Genomic DNA, 22518 nt, shown 5'->3' on the forward strand with positions numbered 1-22518 from the left:
AATCTGTATGAACTGTCATAATTATAATACAATGTATGTAGTAAAAATAAACAAGGCAGTCTGAAAGACAGCTAAATCCCCCGCCACTGCTATGGATAGTGAAAGGGTAAAACCTTTGATTTTAGCTGTGACCTTGACCTTGAACTGACATGGCTGACTCATGAATTCTGCACAACGTCTTGATGGGGTGATCATTTGACCAAAGTTTCATGAAAATCCTTCAAGGGGTTTAGGAGATACAGAGCTGAAACCTTTGACCTTCAGTTGTGACCTTGACCTTGAGTTGACATGGCTGATTCATGAGTTGTTGATGAGGTGATCATTTGACCCAAGTTTGATGAAAATCCTTCAAGGGGTTAAGGAGATACAGAGTGGACACCAAATGGAAGGCTCAAACCTTCAACCCTTAGTTGTGACCTTGGCCTTGAGCTGGCATGGCTGACTCATAATTTCTGCACATCGTTCTGATGAGGTAATCATTTGACCCAAGTTTTATAAAATTCCTTCAAGGGGTTTAGGAGATATAGAGCGGACACGAAATGGAAGGCTCAAACCTTTGAAGTTTCATGAAAATCCTTCAAGGGGTTTAGAAGATATAGAGCGGACACAAAATGGAAGGTTCAAACCTTTGACCCTAAGTTGTGACCTTGACCTTGAGCCGGCATGACTGACTCATGCGTTCTGCTCATCATCTTGATGAGGTGATCATTTGACCCAAGTTTCATGAAAATCCTTCGAGGGGTTTAGGAGATATGGACCGGACACGATTTTGCTACGGACGGAAAGACGGACGCAGACCATTCCTATAATCCCTCCGCCACGGCGGGGGATTAAAAAAAGTTATTAAACGATCAAAATTGATGACAGCAGATAATTCAATATTTTTGTTAAATGATGTATATATCTCAGAATTATCTTGAAGCATTTAATCCGCTTTACATCATCCATAACTAGCGAGATAAATCCTATAACATTTCAATAATCTGATCCATGTAAGGCATATTACATAGGTTGTTGAAGTCAGCATCACCCAGAGATTTTTGCAAAATGCACCACATATTTTGTCTTAATTAAATTATGATTTGTTCGACAAAACAAAATGAGATATACAGCGACTGATTCTGTCGCCAACTTACATTTAGGACAGATTGCATTTAATATACGTAGTGGTAAAACTTTACTGACTACGACGACAACAGTCTTACAATAAGGCAAATAGTTCCTATATAGTTGACCAAAGCGCCATATATTTACATGGGATTAGTTTTCCGTGAATGCTCCTAAAGCCATACAAACTTTCATCGAGGGCCAAACGTAACCTATACTCATACGTTGCTAGCCTTCAGGAGTAGCTCTTTTTAACAATTGACTCCATTCAACAGAGCCAGGAAATTTTGCAGTGATCACATAATAATGCAATTATTGTCTTAGACCGTATTTTCCAAGTATACGATAGATATCGGGCATATATCCAAAGATTTTGCTAGGTTTATTAAGTACTGTATAACACGGACATTAAATAATTCTTTCACTCGTTTATGTGGGTTCATATTACTCAACTGACCAAGAAATAACAGTTTACGTTTATCAATTTCTTGCTCAAGAGTTAGGGCACCTATGCATCAAAGAGCTACATCTGTCCTTGTACGTCGCGGCATTGACAGCATAAATTTAATACACTGCCGATGAGCCCTTTCAAGCGACTGTAACTGCATGTCCGTTATGCTGTATCATAGTTCGCAGCCGAACAAAGCTTTCGGTAAGACAATAGTCTGATATAGAAATAGGTAATAAGGTACAGTTACCTGCCCTTCGTTACCCAACTAAAGGAAGTGTATCCGAGAGAAAAGAGGTCCCTCATTTCATGATGGATTTGATTGTAAATAGATATCCTGAGCTTCTGAAAGTAGTCAAATTTTATAGATCTGATGTAAATGAAGAGAAAGTGGTAAAACATTGCTGGAAAATCATGTTTTTTTTGGCAAATGACTGTCTGCGGATTTGTACAAAAAGTAGGCTGAACCGCTTCACTTTGTAAAAATGCAATACACTATTCATTCTGACAGATGTGAGGAGAAAAGTAGCAGGTCAACAGGTCACTTAAAAGTGATTTTTGTGTTTCTCTCGGATATATTTCTAAAGAGCAGGTATTTGCATTTGTCTTCAGAACATTGTGTCAAAGCCTTGCATTGATATATTTGTATGTAACCCTATGGGAAATTAATTGTACTTTTGGGCCTGATATGAATGCAGAAAATGAACCGGTGTCCATGTTGGAAATTCTGTACAAGCTTTATTTCTGCTTGGAATGAGCTGAAACTTCATAGACATGTTGTAGATATATTCTAAACATTTACAATTGATTATTTAATCACTTTGGCTAAAATGTTTCAGTTTTATGAGGTTTGAAGTTGAATATATGCCCTCGGCCGAGGGGGAAAATTAAAAAAAAAAAAAAAAGTTACTTTCACTTTTGACAGGTCTAGGAAAGTGGAGTATTTACAGATTATCTGTAAATTTACAGATAATCTATAAATTTACAGATTTTTCAATCTGTAAATTTACAGATCAAGTGTTTGAAAACTACTAAAATTATATTTAGACACAAAATCGCAGCTTGAAATTAATTGATTTACTTACGGTATGTATAAATAAAGGTCAATTGTAACTTTCAGTCATTTCTGTTGACTTTGATTTTTCTTAAAATGGCAAAAACTCAAAGTCAACAAAAATGGCTGAAACCCACAAATGACCTTAATTTATGCATGCTGTAAATAAACCAATTAATTCCAAGCTGCGGTTTTGAGGATAAATGTAATTTCATTAGTTTTCATACACACAATCTGTAAATTTACAGATTGAAAAATCTGTAAATTTATAGATTATCTGTAAATTTACAGATAATCTGTAAATATTCCACTTTCCTAGACCTGTTTGAAATGTTCTAAATATAGAAAGATGTTGTGTAGCAGCCTCTTTTTGAAATCCAGACCTGAAATGGAGGGCTTTTTTCAAAAACATGCTGAAAAATTACAAAAAATTTCTGTGGCGAGCCAGGATTCCAGTTGCCGTCTATGGACTGGTGCCACCAAACAGGGCCATTATATATATGGAGTTCTCAATGTTAAATTACCTGGCCGGGATAGATGGTCTACTGTAACTGTACATAGGTTCAGTTACATGGTGTCCGACAGGATCTTGGTTTTACCCGAGGGGGACGTCTCACACCTGTGCCACCAACCTCTGTGCATTTACCGAGACCATCTATCCCTTGAGCCCCACCATATTAACTGTATGCGACAGAGGTGCAAACACACTGGACATTGTGTAGGGCACAGGCCATACAAGGACTGTATTCTTTAATGGTATGCGTACTATTTGAATGTGTCCGAGCCATGTTTGAAATTAAAATTGTCATGAAACCAACACTGATCCCTGTAGAGTGTGGCCTTTCAAGGTGCTGTATGTACACTGGCTGCAGATTCTCTTACAGAAGTGCTGTGCACTCACATGACCTTTATGTACTCAGATGACCTATATGTTCTTAGTAATGTACAATATTATAGCTATATTATAATCCTCATTGTTTTACGTAAAGACAGAGTCGGCACATCTCGTGATCAGCTTATTTAGCCCGATAAGTCAGCTAATTTAGCTTACTCGGTGAATTTTTACTTGATCGGGATTTGACAAGAACAATAGAAAAAGTACAGTTTATAGAATAACTTTCTCACTGGACAACACCGGAATTATATTTACATTTTCAGATTTCAGATTAATTGAATGTATATATCTTGACTTGTCGTTAAAGGGTATCAAAAAAAAAATCTTCATTTCATAGAGAAAAAGTCAACACAGTATGCAATTTCAAATATTTATTTATTTATATATTTATTTATTTATTTGTTTATTTATTTATTTATTTATTTATTTATTTATTTATTTATTGAATGGTATATATCACTATTGGTTCATTTTGCAGGTACAGTCTTTGCCTCAATCACCTCACATAGAGTAAGAGTGGTCAACATTGTCTCCCCTGGATGTGGATGGCCTTGGATCTAGCTGACCTTTGCTGTAGTCCGATGTAGTGGTATGTGTCTTTTTATACTCTAAATGTTCTTTCAGATTTCTTCCTTGGTTTAGTAATTTCCTGCGGATTGTTTCAGGTTTTTGTTGGTACACCTTCATGTACTTTTCACTACTGTCCATTTGTTTCAGATAAGACCTAGTCTTTTTTGAGAGTTTCACCCCAGAGTGTTCACATTTCTGTATAGCAGAAGTCCCAATACCATTATTCAGTCTGTGCACAGTGGATGCCAGCCGGCCACCAACATTCCTTCCATAGTTAACATTCTTCGGCAATGACGTACTGATTGATCGGTTCACTGCCTCACATTTCTGTGTACTGGTGAACAGACGCATTGTTTCAATAGCAGAGACACTCAGTTTCATTTTGATGATTTCTTGTAGTATAACTCTGTCATTATTGTCCATATTCAGGTTGGTTATCTGGTAGTGATGCAGGAACTTGGACCTCTGCCACCAGGAATTGAGTCGGAACCAGAGCATACGTAGGAATGACGGGCACACTTAGAGCAGTCTCCATCATAACAAGCCACAGTCGCATCCAGGACACTTGGTAAGACCTTCTTGATAGCATTAATATCCCCGGCCTTTTCCTTCCATAGTGCTTTTAGAGTCAGACTACAACGGGCTTTAATGTCTGCACTGAAGGCTGTTTGGTAATCTTGCTTCTGTCTGCGGGTTGAGCCAGGAAACATCTCTGTACTGAAATTTGCTCTGTAGCACTGACGGAATTGAGCTTGTCCGACATGTGTCGGATCAGCCTGTCTTTCTACCTTCCACATTGGGTTTAGTGCCTTAAGTGCTGCATCCACGCCCTCAGCTGATCTGGAATCCCCGTCTGTTGTAACGCATTTGATCAAAGTCCCTTGTAGTGCTAACTGGGTGCCGATAGATTTCCCCATTTCATACTCTGACAGAGGGGCATGTGTCTCATAGTTTGCTGTGCAGTCTGCATGCCCTCCAGGACAAGTCACATTCATTCCTTTACCTTTCAGCCAAGCACCTGTCCAGCACAGTTTATTTTGAACACAGGCAGCTATAATAAACTGTTGGGAGGTCATAGTCTCACATGCTAAACCGATAGCCTGAGAGGCATTCTGTCCAGGCTTCCTGCGGCTGGCAATGATCGGTGAGTTGTACCGTCCGTCTATGGCTATATTTATTATGTTCTCATCGTTGCCACGTTTCCTGTTTACTTCTTTGAGCATCTGCACCTTCTCACTCATGTCGTTATTGTTCAGGTTTGTCACAGCTGTGGCAACTTTGTTAGAAGACTTTTGCATACTGCGACTGGATGGTGGTGGTATGTCCATACATGCTGCCAGATACCGGAACCTTGTATTACCAATTGGAGTGTCCTGTAGACCAGTGGCCAGTCCTATATTTGGAGCTGCTGGGTTAGGTCCAGGCTTGGGAGAGATGACTTCCTTGTACATTTTCTGCTCAGGTGCAACATAATTACAGTTCGAGCATTTTAGTGTAACCTTCCACACATACCCCATTTCTTCTCTCGAGCAACTTCGAAGTCTGGCTGTTGGCATTCCGAGGAGTTCATATGGCCTTGAATAGCTGTGTTGAATGCCTGTGTCATCTTTTCATTGTCTACTAGTCTCATGCCTTCACATGGTTTTGAATTATTTCCCTCTGATTTCAGGTCAGTGTCGGTGTTTGGTTTCGGTCGTAGCAGCCGTGGAGCTCTAGAGAATCCCTCACAGTCAGGGGTGGTTAGTGTTGAGCCGTCTGCAGACATCTTGGTCACCAGAGAGAACTCGTCAGTGTTCATCCGTGAAGTGGAAGGCTGTATTTCAGGTTCATTGTCATCGGAAGAGGACACAGGCAGTTTCAAGCCTTTGTTCCAGGGAGTATAACCCTTCTGGAAATGTGTTTTCTTGCGAGATTTTTCACCTTTTCTTTTCATGGTTGTTTGGATCAGTAATGAAGCAAATAGTGTTATGAATAGTGTGGCTAAAAATTACCATATTTATAGTGAAAACCTGTGTATTAGACAGAATAAGACATGTGTGGCATTTTTGGCAGGACACAGGACCCCGTATATTGAAACAGGCCTCTGTGACAAGAGGTGTGAACGAGAAACTTGTGAATTCAATCGGGAGAAATGACATTCTTTAAGGAGCTGTATATTGTACAGTGTTTGACATGTACCCTAAAGTTGCCTGTCACTTAATGGGCATACAAGTGTTCTTTAAAATGACACAATATATTGCATATACAGGTTTTCTGATTATTTGCTGACTTTTGACATTTGACTGTAATGATAAAAAAAGTGGGTTCTTTTTTTCAGAAAGATACTTTCTGGCAGAATTTAACATATGCATTAAGTCATGTGTGTTTTCAGATGACAATGAATGCAGAAAGAACATCATTTTTTATTTCATTCAATTATTCCTACTTTTAAAGAAGATATTGCAATTTTAGTTTTTTCAGTGCTGAAATTGTCATTCTCAGAATTGTAGCAAAAATAATGTTTTCACCTGTCATAGCTATATTGCTGGCATTTTTCATATGCATGAGTTAGAATGTCCAAACTTCACCGGTTGTTTGCTGATATATTAGATATGAACACCACGAAATATTATTTGGGTTCGGCAAAGATTTTGGGTTAAATAGGTAATAAGGTACAGTTACCTGCCCTTCGTTACCCAACTAAAGGAAGTGTATCCGAGAGAAAAGAGGTCCCTCATTTCATGATGGATTTGATTGTAAATAGATATCCTGAGCTTCTGAAAGTAGTCAAATTTTATAGATCTGATGTAAATGAAGAGAAAGTGGTAAAACATTGCTGGAAAATCGTGTTTTTTTGGCAAATGACTGTCTGCGGATTTGTACAAAAAGTAGGCTGAACCGCTTCACTTTGTAAAAATGCAATACACTATTCATTCTGACAGATGTGAGGAGAAAAGTAGCAGGTCAACAGGTCACTTAAAAGTGAATTTTGTGTTTCTCTCGGATATATTTCTAAAGAGCAGGTATTTGCATTTGTCTTCAGAACATTGTGTCAAAGCCTTGCATTGATATATTTGTATGTAACCCTATGGGAAATTAATTGTACTTTTGGGCCTGATATGAATGCAGAAAATGAACCGGTGTCCATGTTGGAAATTCTGTACAAGCTTTATTTCTGCTTGGAATGAGCTGAAACTTCATAGACAGGTTGTAGATATAGTCTAAACATATACAATTGATTATTTAATCACTTTGGCTAAAATGTTTCAGTTTTATGAGGTTTGAAGTTGAATATATGCCCTCGGCCGAGGGGGAAAATTAAAAAAAAAAAAAGTTACTTTCACTTTTGAAATGTTCTAAATATAGAAAGATGTTGTGTAGCAGCCTCATTTTGAAATCCAGACCTGAAATGGAGGGCTTTTTTCAAAAACATGCTGAAAAATTACAAAACAAATCTGTGGCGAGCCAGGATTCCAGTTGCCGTCTATGGACTGGTGCCACCAAACAGGGCCATTATATATATGGAGTTATCAATGTTAAATTACCTGGCCGGGATAGATGGTCTACTGTAACTGTACATAGGTTCAGTTACATGGTGTCCGACAGGATCTTGGTTTTACCCGAGGGGGACGTCTCACACCTGTGCCACCAACCTCTGTGCATTTCCCGAGACCATCTATCCCTTGAGCCCCACCATATTAACTGTATGCGACAGAGGTGCAAACACACTGGACATTGTGTAGGGCACAGGCCATACAAGGACTGTATTCTTTAATGGTATGCGTACTATTTGAATGTGTCCGAGCCATGTTTGAAATTAAAATTGTCATGAAACCAACACTGATCCCTGTAGAGTGTGGCCTTTCAAGGTGCTGTATGTACACTGGCTGCAGATTCTTTTACAGAAGTGCTGTGCACTCACATGGCCTTTATGTACTCAGATGACCTATATGTTCTTAGTAATGTACAATATTATAGCTATATTATAATCCTCATTGTTTTACGTAAAGACAGAGTCGGCACATCTCGTGATCAGCTTATTTAGCCCGATAAGTCAGCTAATTTAGCTTACTCGGTGAATTTTTACTTGATCGGGATTTGACAAGAACAATAGAAAAAGTACAGTTTATAGAATAACTTTCTCACTGGACAACACCGGAATTATATTAACATTTTCAGATTTCAGATTAATTGAATGTATATATCTTGACTTGTCGTTATAGGGTATCAAAAAAAAAATCTTCATTTCATAGAGAAAAAGTCAACACAGTATGCAGTTTCAAATATTTATTTATTTATTTATTTATTTATTTATTTATTTATTGAATGGTATATATCACTATTGGTTCATTTTGCAGGTACAGTCTTTGCCTCAATCACCTCACATAGAGTAAGAGTGGTCAGCATTGTCTCCCCTGGATGTGGATGGCCTTGGATCTAGCTGACCTTTGCTGTAGTCCGATGTAGTGGTATGTGTCTTTTTATACTCTAAATGTTCTTTCAGATTTCTTCCTTGGTTTAGTAATTTCCTGCGGATTGTTTCAGGTTTTTGTTGGTACACCTTCATGTACTTTTCACTACTGTCCATTTGTTTCAGATAAGACCTAGTCTTTTTTGAGAGTTTCACCCCAGAGTGTTCACATTTCTGTATAGCAGAAGTCCCAATACCATTATTCAGTCTGTGCACAGTGGATGCCAGCCGGCCACCAACATTCCTTCCATAGTTAACATTCTTCGGCAATGACGTACTGATTGATCGGTTCACTGCCTCACATTTCTGTGTACTGGTGAACAGACGCATTGTTTCAATAGCAGAGACACTCAGTTTCATTTTGATGATTTCTTGTAGTATAACTCTGTCATTATTGTCCATATTCAGGTTGGTTATCTGGTAGTGATGCAGGAACTTGGACCTCTGCCACCAGGAGTTTGAGTCGGAACCAGAGCATACGTAGGAATGACGGGCACACTTAGAGCAGTCTCCATCATAACAAGCCACAGTCGCATCCAGGACACTTGGTAAGACCTTCTTGATAGCATTAATATCCCCGGCCTTTTCCTTCCATAGTGCTTTTAGAGTCAGACTACAACGGGCTTTAATGTCTGCACTGAAGGCTGTTTGGTAATCTTGCTTCTGTCTGCGGGTTGAGCCAGGAAACATCTCTGTACTGAAATTTGCTCTGTAGCACTGACGGAATTGAGCTTGTCCGACATGTGTTGGATCAGCCAGTCTTTCTACCTTCCACATTGGGTTTAGTGCCCTTTAAATGTTGCATCCACGCCCTCAGCTGATCTGGAATCCCCGTCTGTTGTAACGCATTTGATCAAAGTCCCTTGTAGTGCTAACTGGGTGCCGATAGATTTCCCCATTTCATACTCTGACAGAGGGGCATGTGTCTCATAGTTTGCTGTGCAGTCTGCATGCCCTCCAGGACAAGTCACATTCATTCCTTTACCTTTCAGCCAAGCACCTGTCCAGCACAGTTTATTTTGAACACAGGCAGCTATAATAAACTGTTGGGAGGTCATAGTCTCACATGCTAAACCGATAGCCTGAGAGGCATTCTGTCCAGGCTTCTGCGGCTGGCAATGATCGGTGAGTTGTACCGTCCGTCTATGGCTATATTTATTATGTTCTCATCGTTGCCACGTTTCCTGTTTACTTCTTTGAGCATCTGCCACCTTCTCATTCATGTCGTTATTGTTCAGGTTTGTCACAGCTGTGGCAACTTTGTTAGAAGACTTTTGCATACTGCGACTGGATGGTGGTGGTATGTCCATACATGCTGCCAGATACCGGAACCTTGTATTACCAATTGGAGTGTCCTGTAGACCAGTGGCCAGTCCTATATTTGGAGCTGCTGGGTTAGGTCCAGGCTTGGGAGAGATGACTTCCTTGTACATTTTCTGCTCAGGTGCAACATAATTACAGTTCGAGCATTTTAGTGTAACCTTCCAGCACATACCCCATTTCTTCTCTCGAGCAACTTCGAAGTCTGGCTGTTGGCATTCCGAGGAGTTCATATGGCCTTGAATAGCTGTGTTGAATGCCTGTGTCATCTTTTCATTGTCTACTAGTCTCATGCCTTCACATGGTTTTGAATTATTTCCCTCTGATTTCAGGTCAGTGTCGGTGTTTGGTTTCGGTCGTAGCAGCCGTGGAGCTCTGGAGAATCCCTCACAGTCAGGGGTGGTTAGTGTTGAGCCGTCAGCGTTGAGGACTCAGGCAGTTTCAAGCCTTTGTTCCAGGGAGTATAACCCTTCTGGAAATGTGTTTTCTTGCGAGATTTTTCACCTTTTCTTTTCATGGTTGTTTGGATCAGTAATGAAGCAAATAGTGTTATGAATAGTGTGGCTAAAAATTACCATATTTATAGTGAAAACCTGTGTATTAGACAGAATAAGACATGTGTGGCATTTTTGGCAGGACACAGGACCCCGTATATTGAAACAGGCCTCTGTGACAAGAGGTGTGAACGAGAAACTTGTGAATTCAATCGGGAGAAATGACATTCTTTAAGGAGCTGTATATTGTACAGTGTTTGACATGTACCCTAAAGTTGCCTGTCACTTAATGGGCATACAAGTGTTCTTTAAAATGACACAATATATTGCATATACAGGTTTTCTGATTATTTGCTGACTTTTGACATTTGACTGTAATGATAAAAAAGTGGGTTCTTTTTTTCAGAAAGATACTTTCTGGCAGAATTTAACATATGCATTAAATCATGTGTGTTTTCAGATGACAATGAATGCAGAAAGAACAGCATTTTTATTTCATCCAATTATTCCTACTTTTAAAGAAGATATTGCAATTTTAGTTTTTCAGTGCTGAAATTGTCATTCTCAGAATTGTAGCAAAAATAATGTTTTCACCTGTCATAGCTATATTGCTGGCATTTTTCATATGCATGAGTTAGAATGTCCAAACTTCACCGGTTGTTTGCTGATATATTAGATATGAACACCACGAAATATTATTTGGGTTCGGCAAAGATTTTGGGTTAAATAGGTAATAAGGTACAGTTACCTGCCCTTCGTTACCCAACTAAAGGAAGTGTATCCGAGAGAAAAGAGGTCCCTCATTTCATGATGGATTTGATTGTAAATAGATATCCTGAGCTTCTGAAAGTAGTCAAATTTTATAGATCTGATGTAAATGAAGAGAAAGTGGTAAAACATTGCTGGAAAATCATGTTTTTTTGGACAAAAAGTAGGCTGAACCGCTTCACTTTGTAAAAATGCAATACACTATTCATTCTGACAGATGTGAGGAGAAAAGTAGCAGGTCAACAGGTCACTTAAAAGTGATTTTTGTGTTTCTCTCGGATATATTTCTAAAGAGCAGGTATTTGCATTTGTCTTCAGAACATTGTGTCAAAGCCTTGCATTGATATATTTGTATGTAACCCTATGGGAAATTAATTGTACTTTTGGGCCTGATATTATACGGACAGAGGGTGAAGGCCGTTCTTGTTTACGTCAAAATTTGACATACCAAAACACGTTTACGTATTTATTTTAGAACATGCATCTTTGATATTCTCATCAAGAGACATGTATTTATCGCAAACGATTCCTAGGTGAACATATGACTCGAATTCATTAATATTTTGGGTACCTAAGCTCCATTTTCTATTAGTTTCCTTAAATACCTTTTCAGCCTCGATAAAAAAATAATACCACATGTACTATACAGCAAAGCATAAGCCATCTCTTATTGATGTTCTTTTATCTAGTGCAAACACATTTTAGAGAAAATCTGCAATGTTAATGCGGAGTGATGTCCACAATATGATAGCATTTCAGCTGGAAGTAAAAATGTTGACATCGATAATTTTAATAATGAACCTGAAAACAAAATTGGCAATCTTGATTTTAGTAACAGTGTAACTCATGATGTCAATAATGCACATGTACGACTGTTTTAGTTCCATCTTTTTAGAGGTTACAAATAAACATGCACCTATCAAAAAGAAAAAGAAAATTCAAAACCTGCTCCATTTATGAACAGAGATTTAAAGCAAGCTATTTCTAAAAGAGGCTGCTTCATAATAAAAAATACGTTAAAGATAAAAGAAGTAAAACATGGGAGTCTTTTAGAAAGCAGCGTAATTTGGTAAAAAAACTGAGACGGAAATCAGTTAAAACTTATTTCATTAAAAGATGTCTTGGGGGAGTCAAATAAAGGGTCTTTCTTTCAAAAAGATATAATATTAAATAAGAATAATACATTAATTAATGACCAGCAGGAACTCTGTAACACTTTTAACATTTTTTTGTTGATGTGGCTAAACACATTGAAGAAAACTCTATTCCAGTTAAATTTAATGGCAACCACCCATGTATTATTATGACTGAAAAATATTGTACATCTCGGAACTCAGTTTTCGCCCAGTTTAAGAATCATTTTACATAGATAAGCAAATAAACAAATTATGTCTCAAAAAGCCACTGAGTATGATGGGCTTTCATCTTAACTAGTAAAACTGGCTAAACCCTCTATTGTGAAACCTCTAACAAAAATAATTAATAGATTATTTGAGTTATCGTCCTTTCCAGATAATCTTAAGGTTGCACAAGTAGCCCAATTCATAAAAAGAAAAGCACACTAGAGAAAGGTAACTACAGGTCAGTTAGTAATTTATCCAAGATTTTTGAAAGGGCTATGAATGAAAAATTATCTGTATTCTTTGATATGCATTTCAATACATATCTTTCAGCTTTTAGACCTGGTTACGGATGCCAAAACATCCTTTTAGAAATTATTGCGGACTGGAAACTAGCTTGCGACCAAAACAAATTTGTGGCGGCAATTTTAATGGATCTTGCTAAGGCATTCGACTGCCTGCCATAATTATGACTTACTTCTTCTGACATTGCAACATTATGGTTTATCCGGATCTTCTCTAGATTTAGAAAACTTCTATCTTAATAATAGAAAGCAATGTGTTAAGATTGGACCTCTTACTAGTTATTTCAAAGAAATATATAAAGGCGTTCCACAGGGCTCCATATTAGGCCCCGTCCTGTTTAACATATTCATTAATGTTATTTTTCATTCTGTAGAAAACATTTACTTAATATATAATTATGCAGATGATAATACTTTATCGCATGCAGACTAGTGTATTCAGAACGGGGATCTCGTGCGATCGGAAAAAAGATTAATGGCGACATATACCAAACTGTTAGACCATGTCTGAAGGTCACAAAATGACATGTCGCCAGTCCGAGTTCCGCGACTGGACCGATCTATGACGTCATCAAAATGGCGGCAAAGTTTGAAAATATAACTTTGCGTAATTCATTATCTATTTACATTACATGCCAAAACCTTAAATCTTATTATCTTCGGTTTTCCATCCTAGAATATATAAGTCAATGTTATAACAATATTGAAGTATATAAACAATTAAATAATGTGAAATAATAAAAATATTTCTTACCCCACCAACTTTATTTCATCAGATCATTTTCTTATATGCTATAGGTTAAAGGTCAGTAATTCAAATCCTTCTTTGTTTCATATAAAAAAATGACAACTTCAGGTCGTCTTTACGTATCTTTAGAGAACATCACTTTTTCCTACTCCTATTTTTCATGAAAGTTCTATCACAAATTAACGAAAAAATGAAAAGAAAATAGGGGATTATATAGTTCCTAGTGAAATGCCAGTCAGTTGTGGTCTGCTACCCTAAAAATGGCGCATATTTGCTCTCGTCCGCGCAATAAACACCGTCTTCCGGTTTCGATCTGCAAAACTTGCCAGGTGGGGTGTATGAATATGAAAACCGTCTCATTTCATGCAGAATGTATTCTAGTAGTGAAAAATGGTGATTAAAGCACTCGTTCTACACGAATTAGCGCAAAAAATGAGAAAATTTGGATCTATTTATTATGGACTTGTTTCGATACACTACGGAAGCACATTTTCGACCGAATTACTGACCTTATACCTATACCATCAAATTAAACGAATATCATCATACATAAATAGTGTTGTAGCTGTTTATGTGTGTTTTATGTTTCTGCTACAAATAAACACTGTACAAAGTTGCTGGACCACCATTCGTATCGCGTTGAACTCCACGTTGACTTTAAACATTCGCAATTAATCAAATGCAATGATAAGAATTCCTACCTTTCTTCTAACGTTTCTTTCTCGATAGATATGTTTTATTTTGATAGAAGCCTTTCAAAAGTTAGGATTAATAGTTTCCATAGGATCTCAAAACGTTATTGATAAACAATGGAGTCTTAAACAATAAACATTTACCATAGTCCATAGTTTGGATTTTACCTTCATGTCGGTCATTTAAGCCCAGTCTGCGTCCAGCAGTTTTTGAAAAAGAAACTTTTCATGATGGATATCACGACTGGGTGATCGCCTGGAATTCCGAGAACTCGAAAGTTCTGTGATAATTTTATCAATTGTAAACACTTCTACGACAGAATTCTTGCTATCAAAAGTGTCTTTTTTGAAATCATAATTGTCAACGACAAAGAACATATAGTGATTATTCACAAAGCTTCTTGGAATATAGGTAACGTAATTAGAGAGCGGTTGCCGTATATTATTATTAGATATCTGATTCTAATGAGCTAAGAGTACTCTATTTAAATACATAACCCATGTGAGAAGTATTTTAGTTCTATACTTCTTGATGTTTAATGTATAATACACCGGCTGCAACCCGTAAATGTTATTAGTTATAACCATGAATAGTTGCAGTAGGTTTGTGGATATATGCGTACATGTAAAGGTACAGCACATAAGATTCTGTGCCGAGTTGGGAACGTGAGTGTCCTTGACATGTTCAGGTTGGCATTCTTGCTTGCTTACCGTGGAAGGACCCAGAATCAACCAACGTAGATAACGTGCAATGAAATAGGTATGGACTCCCCATCATCATCAGCAGTAACTGTTACTGGTACTGTAAGTGCCAACCTGAGGGATGAGTATCATTTTTCCCTACATAATTTAGCTGTAGAGGAAAGCTTTTGTTTGTTAACCTTTCTGTCCAAAATCTGAATTGCTATGTATTCGTTTCATCGACAATAGCTTGGCATATTTTATGTTTATTGCCGAATTTAGACGTATTTGAAATTTTGTAAGACTTTTTGATTGCCGTTTGTAATTTTTCACCCACAGGGCATTGGCCTCTTTCAGCAACTAATATTTGCAATTGCCTGTCTTGACAGATAACAAACAGGCTTTTTATACGTCAGAAGGGGGCATATTATGTTATGACGCCGATGTCCGTCTGACCACCATTCCGTAAGCAATTTCATGTCTGCTCTGTGACTCTTGAACCCCTTAAAGGATTTCAAAGAAACTTGACACAAATGCTCACCACACCAAGACGAGGTACAGAGCGTATGTTTTGGATGAAACGCTTCATGGTCAAGGTCAAAGTAAGGGTCAAATGTGATATAAATCTTGTTTCGTGTCCGCTCTCTGTAACTCTTGAACTAACTGAAGAATTTTAAAGACACTCGGCACAAATGTTCACCACATTGAGCCGACATGCAGAGCGCATGTTTCGGATGGCTGGCTTAGTTTAAACATATTTTATTTCAAACAAATTGATATGATTACAACAGAGATATTAACATTAACAATGATACAATCAATTTGAAAAGGGATACGATCGAAAGCCTAGCTTATAGAGGTCTTCTCCCGACTGAAGTGTAATTACTTATACATCTGACGGTCAAGTATATAATGTTTGAAATATGATTTTAACAATAACAAAGACATTTTCATAAGAAGTATGAAAGGAATGACGATGAAAATTGGTTTGGATTAACGAATGCTGGAAGCAGATCCTATATGTTGTGTCATGGAAAGCGCCTACTGTCCCTTTTGAAATCTTGAACAGAGAGAAATATTTCAGTGTTAGTGTTTTCACTAAGATTTGGATCACCGTGCAACAACGTATAGAGCGTGACTGTACATAGATTAGAGATTTTTTGGAACAAGAAAGCTCTGATATTTGTGTAAAGTGGACATTCAAAAAAGAAATGATGGTTACTTTCTATAAGGCCACACTGACAGAGAGGTGAGGGAGAAATATTTTTGCTATGTAAGTGTTGATTTAGGGAACTGCACTCGTTGCGTAACCGAGCATTATGAATTTGCCATTTCCTCGTTCCTATATAGAAATGTGCAGGTGTTTTGCGAATGTTACCGCGGATTCTGTGTTTGAACGAAGATAAAGAAGGGGAATTTTGCAACTGAGGAGATAAATCATTCCATTCTCTTAAAGCCGATGGAAGAAAAGAATTATAGTAAAGTGCCGTACGAGTACGTAGTTCCTGAATGTCGGCGGCATTTCTCAAGTTGTATGTAGCTGTTTCTCCCACAGTTTGCGGAACAAGCGAAGACAAATATTCAGGTGTGAGACCATTTTTCATTTTATACAAAAGAATCAATTTGTGATGCAATCTACGTGTTTCAAGTGATTCCCAGGGAACTTCTTTATGAAGATTATGAAATGAAACAAGCTGTGTCGTTCCAGACACAATTCTAGATGCTTCGTTCTGTATTTTGCCAAGCGCCTGTTTTTCGTATTGGGTACAATTGCAGTAAACAACGTCGGCATATTCGAGAATGGGTCTTATAAAGGAAAAATAAATGATTTCGAGAGATTTTCTGTCAAGTTGAAATTTAAGTTTGTGCATCAGATGGATCCTCTTCCAGGCCCGTTCTGTTATGTGTGTTATGTGATTATGCCAGGAACCATCCTCAGAAAGATGAACTCCAAGGTGTTTATGAGATGTTACAGTTGATATTTGTTGATTATTCATGAGAAGTGGTGGATGAAGTGGTTTTTTTTGCTCTGCGTGAGATAAGCATAGTTTCTGACTTTGATGGGTTAAATTTTACGAGCCATGTATCTGCCCAAGTAGAGATTTTGTTGATGTCAGTTTGCAAAACTTGAGCGGAGATTACAGGATGGTCAACTACAATATGAAGGCTAGTACCATCAGCAAATTCTAGCACCAATATCTTCAACGATATCGTTTATATAAACTAAGAAAAGGAGAGGTCCTAGGATTGAACCCTGAGGAACCCCAGCCTGGAGAGAACACCAGTTAGATTTAGCACCAGCTGGTAGAATGACAGATTGACGTCATTTTAAGAGATAGTTAGAGAACCAAGACAAGAGAGGTCTCAGGACCATCAACACCAGCTTTACGAAGTTTCAGAAGAAGACCATCATGCCAGACTTTGTCAAATGCTTTGCTGATGTCAAAGAAGACTGTTCGGATTTCAAGGTCATCGTCCAAAGCTTTGCAGAAAGTGTTATATAGGTACGTTAATTGGTTGACAGTGGAATCGCCTGGTTTAAACCTAGATTGCAGATGTGAAATAAAGTTGTTTGCATTTAAGAAGTTGAACAGATACTTGAATATTATTTTCTCAAAGACCTTTTCAACACAACAAAGAAGAGATATAGGGCTATACTTGTTTGGCAAAGCTGGGTCACCTTTTTTTGAAAATTACGCAAACATGAGCGTCTTTCCAAAGTGGGGGTACAATACAACGTTGCAAAGAATGATTAAACAAGGAACACAATGGATATTTAATGGCCGAAGCAGTCTCTCGAAGTATTCGATTATTAATTTCATCGGGTCCAGTTGCTTTGTTTGTCTTTAGTGTTTTGAGAGCATCTTCAACATCTTGCGGGGAAATTGATATTGTTAAGAGATTGTTTGTTGGCTCCTTATAGTAATTATGAGGTAGTTCTTTGTTGGCTATATCCGGAGAAGATTGGCCGCAGAAGAATTCATTTAATAGGTTAGATTTTGATTGGGGATCGAAGACTAGTTCATTTGTTTGTTCATGTTTAAGTGCTGGTATTGTTTGTTTTTATTAGGTGATAACAGTCCTTTGATTAATTTCCACCAGTTTGTTTGTGAGTTTGTATCTGATTTTAGTGAATCTGATATTTTATTGAAATGATCTTGTTTAGCACTGCGAATGAGTGATACTATTTCATTTCGAATTTGTCTAAACTTATGCCAGTGTAGAGGTTGTTGTGAGTGTTTAGCTTTTCGGTACAGTTTTTTCCTTGTGCGAATTTTCTGTTTTATTTGTGTTGTTATCCATGGCGAGTCATTTGATTTTACAGTTATAAATTTGGTTGGAATGCATTGTTTCGATAAATCTAAAAATGTTTGTGTTACTGATGTTGCATATGCTTCAATATTGTCATCTTTAAGAATCTCCCAATTAGTGTTGCATATGTTTCTACGCAAGGAGTCGTAATCACCACGATCATATTGCCAAACAAGACGCTTAAATGATTTCAACTTAGGTTTTGAGAAAGCAAAAAGAGCAAAGATGGGACAGTGAAAACGTACATTTTGGTCCAAAACCAGCTCTCCCACGCCCGAGACAATTACACGGTGACTGCATGATACAAGAAATAGATCAAGGATGGAAGAAGATGTCTCAGTAAAATGGGTTGGTTCAGAAATAAGCTGGTTAAGATTAAAATATTGGCAGGTGGAAGTAAGTTTACGATATGAATTAGGATTAGTGTAAAGTCCTTGACTTCCAAGAAGAAGACGAACAATAAACGATGTACTGTTATATGTCTTTATTCTTTCTTGATGACACATCAGATAATACTTGAATGTCCACTGAGACAATGATAGATGACCATAGGAAATACTGGATGGCCACAGTTATATCGGATGCTCACAGAGAGTAAAAGACTGCAAAGAAAACAAAAAAGATCCTTAGAAATGAATTACAAAACTATTGAGTTAAGACATATAGATAAAGTATTTTGGTAGCAAAAATTATCAAAGAGAGACAGCTAGTGCACAGTCAGATCTAAAACATTAAGTAGATGAAAAACATTTGGTAGTCTGATGCCTAAAACAAACCGGACAAATCGTACCGGAAAAATGACGTGACGGACTATAGACAATCTAACCGAACTTCACAAATAAACTGTTTTTAAGCATATTTAAACCGTGGAACCTTAACAAAGTACATAAAACAATTGTAGAACATATAAAAATGATCATACAATCAAAGAAACCTACACCATGGGGCCATAATACCGATAATTATTGATTTTAAGGTCCAAGACATTTCCTTTCGACAAATTACAAATGGCGTGATAACCAACAAGGGAGTTAACTCTAGCTAGATAAAGGTCATATACCACTAATAAATTCCGACTCTTGGAGGTCTCCTAGAGACCACAAAGACTCTTCGAGGGATCTCCTTGAGACCCTCTAGAGCGCACTCTGTGTAACAACATACTGTGCAACAACACACTCCCTGCCTGATATAATTCTGTGAAGTATATCACTATACAACAAAATTAATAATCATTTATAAAAAAGATTCAAAACATCAATCATATAACTCACAGTTACCGAAAATTTTAAACACAAAAAAATAATTTTGCAAGTTACGACATTATACAAATAAAGTGCATGCATTCATATAAGAGTGACATTATTCAAAGTTTATGCAAAACATCAGAATTATCAAAGTAGTGACTTTAACTGAATCATAAAATAACAAAACTAGTATTGTGCATTTACGAAAACAATCAAAATCCAAGACTGTACTTAAGTACGCTTCAAAATACTTAATGTAGAACACAAGTAATTTTAAGCTTCTAAAACTCACACATAACTACTCTTAAACCTGTAACAATTCATACATGTACACAGTTATGCTAAGAGCTCTAAGCTCATACACAGTTACTCTAAGAGCTTTACAAGCTCAACTATCGGACGAATATACGCGGTAGGTTTATTGTCTTTAATTACTTTAACGGCTACTTTTCTTACGAGACCGTCATCACTCGCGTAAACAGTTTCAACCAGTCCAACTGGCCACTCATTTCTCACTACTGATTTGTCTCTTAAGAGTACTAAGTCACCTTCCTTGATATCTTCTGATTGATCTTGCCACACTTGTCGCGACTGTAAACCAGACAAATAGTCGCGCCTCCATTTTTTCCAGAATGTCTCGGCGAGAACTTGTACACATTTCCATTGTGCCTTATACATGTCCTTGACACCTAAGTCTTGATAGGTATCGACTGAACTATCAGCCGTCTTCTGGGTCAACAGCACTGATGGCGACAAAATGAATGGATCATCTGGGTCTGTAGAAACGGGAACAATAGGCCTTGCGTTAACGATGGCACAAACCTCGGCCATGAATGTACAAAGAACGTCATGCGTTAGGTGTTTATGCTTGTTTTCTAGTAGAATAGCGTCTAGGATACGTCGAGTTACGCCTATCATGCGTTCCCAAACCCCACCGAAATGCGATGCGTGAGGTGGGTTGAACAACCAAGTGGTACCTGTATCGTCAAGAAAGTTCTTAACATTCCGGTCTTCGACGTTGATGGCGTCTATACTCAAATCGTCTGTAGCGCCGACGAAATTGGTACCTCTGTCTGATCGGAATACTTTGACCTTTCCTCGAATAGCTAAGAATCGTCGGACAGCATTGATGAAGGCCGACGACGACATTTCGTCTATGACTTCGATATGAACTGCTCTCACGGCTAGGCACGTACAGAGTACTGCCCATCGCTTGGATGAGGAATTGCCGCCTCTGGTACGCCGCGTGACGATGCTCCATGGACCGAATACGTCCACTCCGACAAAGGTAAATGGCGGGGCTGGAGTAAGTCGATCGACAGGTAAGTCGGCCATCTTTTGGTAAGTAAGTTTTCCTCTTAACTTTCGACATGTGACACACGCGTGGATCAGTTTTGCTATCATACGTTTTCCGCCGGTGATCCAGAAACCTGCGCTTCTAACTGCACCTTCTGTGACATGTCTTCCTTGATGGTGTATTTCTTCATGGTAAAAGCGTACTATTAACGAAGCTACGTGGGACCGTCCAGGAATTAGTATGGGATTCTTTTCCCGAGCTGCTAACTGGGATTTCCTGAGTCTCCCTCCTACCCTAAGTATTCCACGTTCGTCAAGGAATGGTGACAGTTTTACAACATGACTGTCCTTCAGTAAGGTTTTCTTGTTCGTGAGACATCCAATCTCTCTTGAGAACGATTCTTGCTGTATCTGTTTAATGATACACTCCTTGGCTCTGGACTTCGACTCTTCACCGTTGGAACTCTCATCAGCGGTAGAAGCTTCTTTCCTAAAGCGTCTGATAAAACGAATAAGTACTGCGACTGCTAGTATCAATCTTATCCAGCTGAAGAATTTCTCAAACCGACTGACTCCAAGTCTTATGTCTGTTTTCATGCTCTTGACTATGGGGCGAACTTCAACGTCGTCATCTGGATTCTGTAACTGGTAGTTGGCGCTGATGTCATTGGATATGGTCAACAATGGTTCCCCAGAAAGCCATATACACTGTTTTAACTCCGAAGGTTTCATACCACGGGTTCCTTCATCTGCAGGGTTATTTGATGTTTCTATGTATAGCCACTGAGAAGGTTTAGAAAATCTCAAAATTCTGGACACTCTGTTTTCGACATAGATGTAAAATCTTCGGGTCCGGTTGTTTAGATATCCAAGAACCACTTTGCTATCTGTATAGTATGTGATCTTACTAGGGGAAATCGACAGCTCTTCAGATACAGCTTCTGTTATCTCAACGGCGAGGACTGCAGCGCATAGCTCGAGCCTCGGTATGGTATGTCCGTGTTTTGGCGCTACTTTAGCTTTTCCGAACGCGTAACCAACATGAATGTTACCGTCCTCTGTAACTGTCTTGAGAAACGCAACCGATGCTATGGCTTTCTCTGATGCATCGCAGAATACATGTAGCTCACTTTCAGGGTTGAATCTTACGTGCTGTGGGAAATATGTACGTGGTATTCGTAGCGTTTGAAGGTCTTGCAGGGATTCAAACCATGACAACCACTTCTTTCGCAATGGCTCGGGTATCGGTTCATCCCAGTCGTTTACTTTACTTGTGATATCTCGAAGTAGTATCTTTCCACAAATGGTAAATGGAGATAAGAAGCCCAACGGGTCGAACAGGCTATTTATAGTTGAGAGTACATTCCGCTTTGTGTAGCAGCTTTTCTTGTCTAACGTATACTGAAACACAAAGCAATCTTCGGTCAGATCCCAACTCAGTCCAAGGCTTCGTTCGGTTGGTGAATCTTCTGTTTTCAAGGCCTTAGCTAGGTCTTCCTCTTTAAAGTGTTCGAGTACCTTTGGATTGTTCGATACAAGTTTGTGGAATCGCAGCCTGCCTTCTTCTTCAAGCGCTCTCTGTGTGTTCGTCAGTAGAGCTACTGCATCATCTTCTGAAGATAGTGACGTGAGACCATCGTCTACGTAGAAGTCATTCTTTACGAAGTTAAACACTGCGTCACCATGGACTTCGGCTGCATTCTGAGCTATTCTACGAAGGCCGTAAGTGGCCACCGCTGGCGATGGAGAGTTTCCAAATACGTGAACGCACATACGATACTCTGTCAATGGTTT

At 38.4% G+C, this 22518-nt stretch overlaps 1 protein-coding gene across 1 annotated transcript; it reads right to left on the reverse strand.

Annotated features, from left to right (window-relative positions):
• Nucleotides 1-19794: 19794 nt before the first annotated feature.
• Nucleotides 19795-22497, reverse strand: LOC123532195 (uncharacterized). Its single transcript, XM_053533508.1, has one exon. The coding sequence runs from the start codon at nt 22495-22497 to the stop codon at nt 19795-19797; it is 2703 nt and encodes a 900-aa protein (XP_053389483.1).
• Between the last annotated feature and the right edge of the window lie 21 nt (nt 22498-22518).

Source organism: Mercenaria mercenaria, unplaced genomic scaffold (genome assembly GCF_021730395.1).
Source record: "Mercenaria mercenaria strain notata unplaced genomic scaffold, MADL_Memer_1 contig_2827, whole genome shotgun sequence".
NCBI classification, from domain to species: Eukaryota; Metazoa; Mollusca; class Bivalvia; order Venerida; family Veneridae; genus Mercenaria; species Mercenaria mercenaria.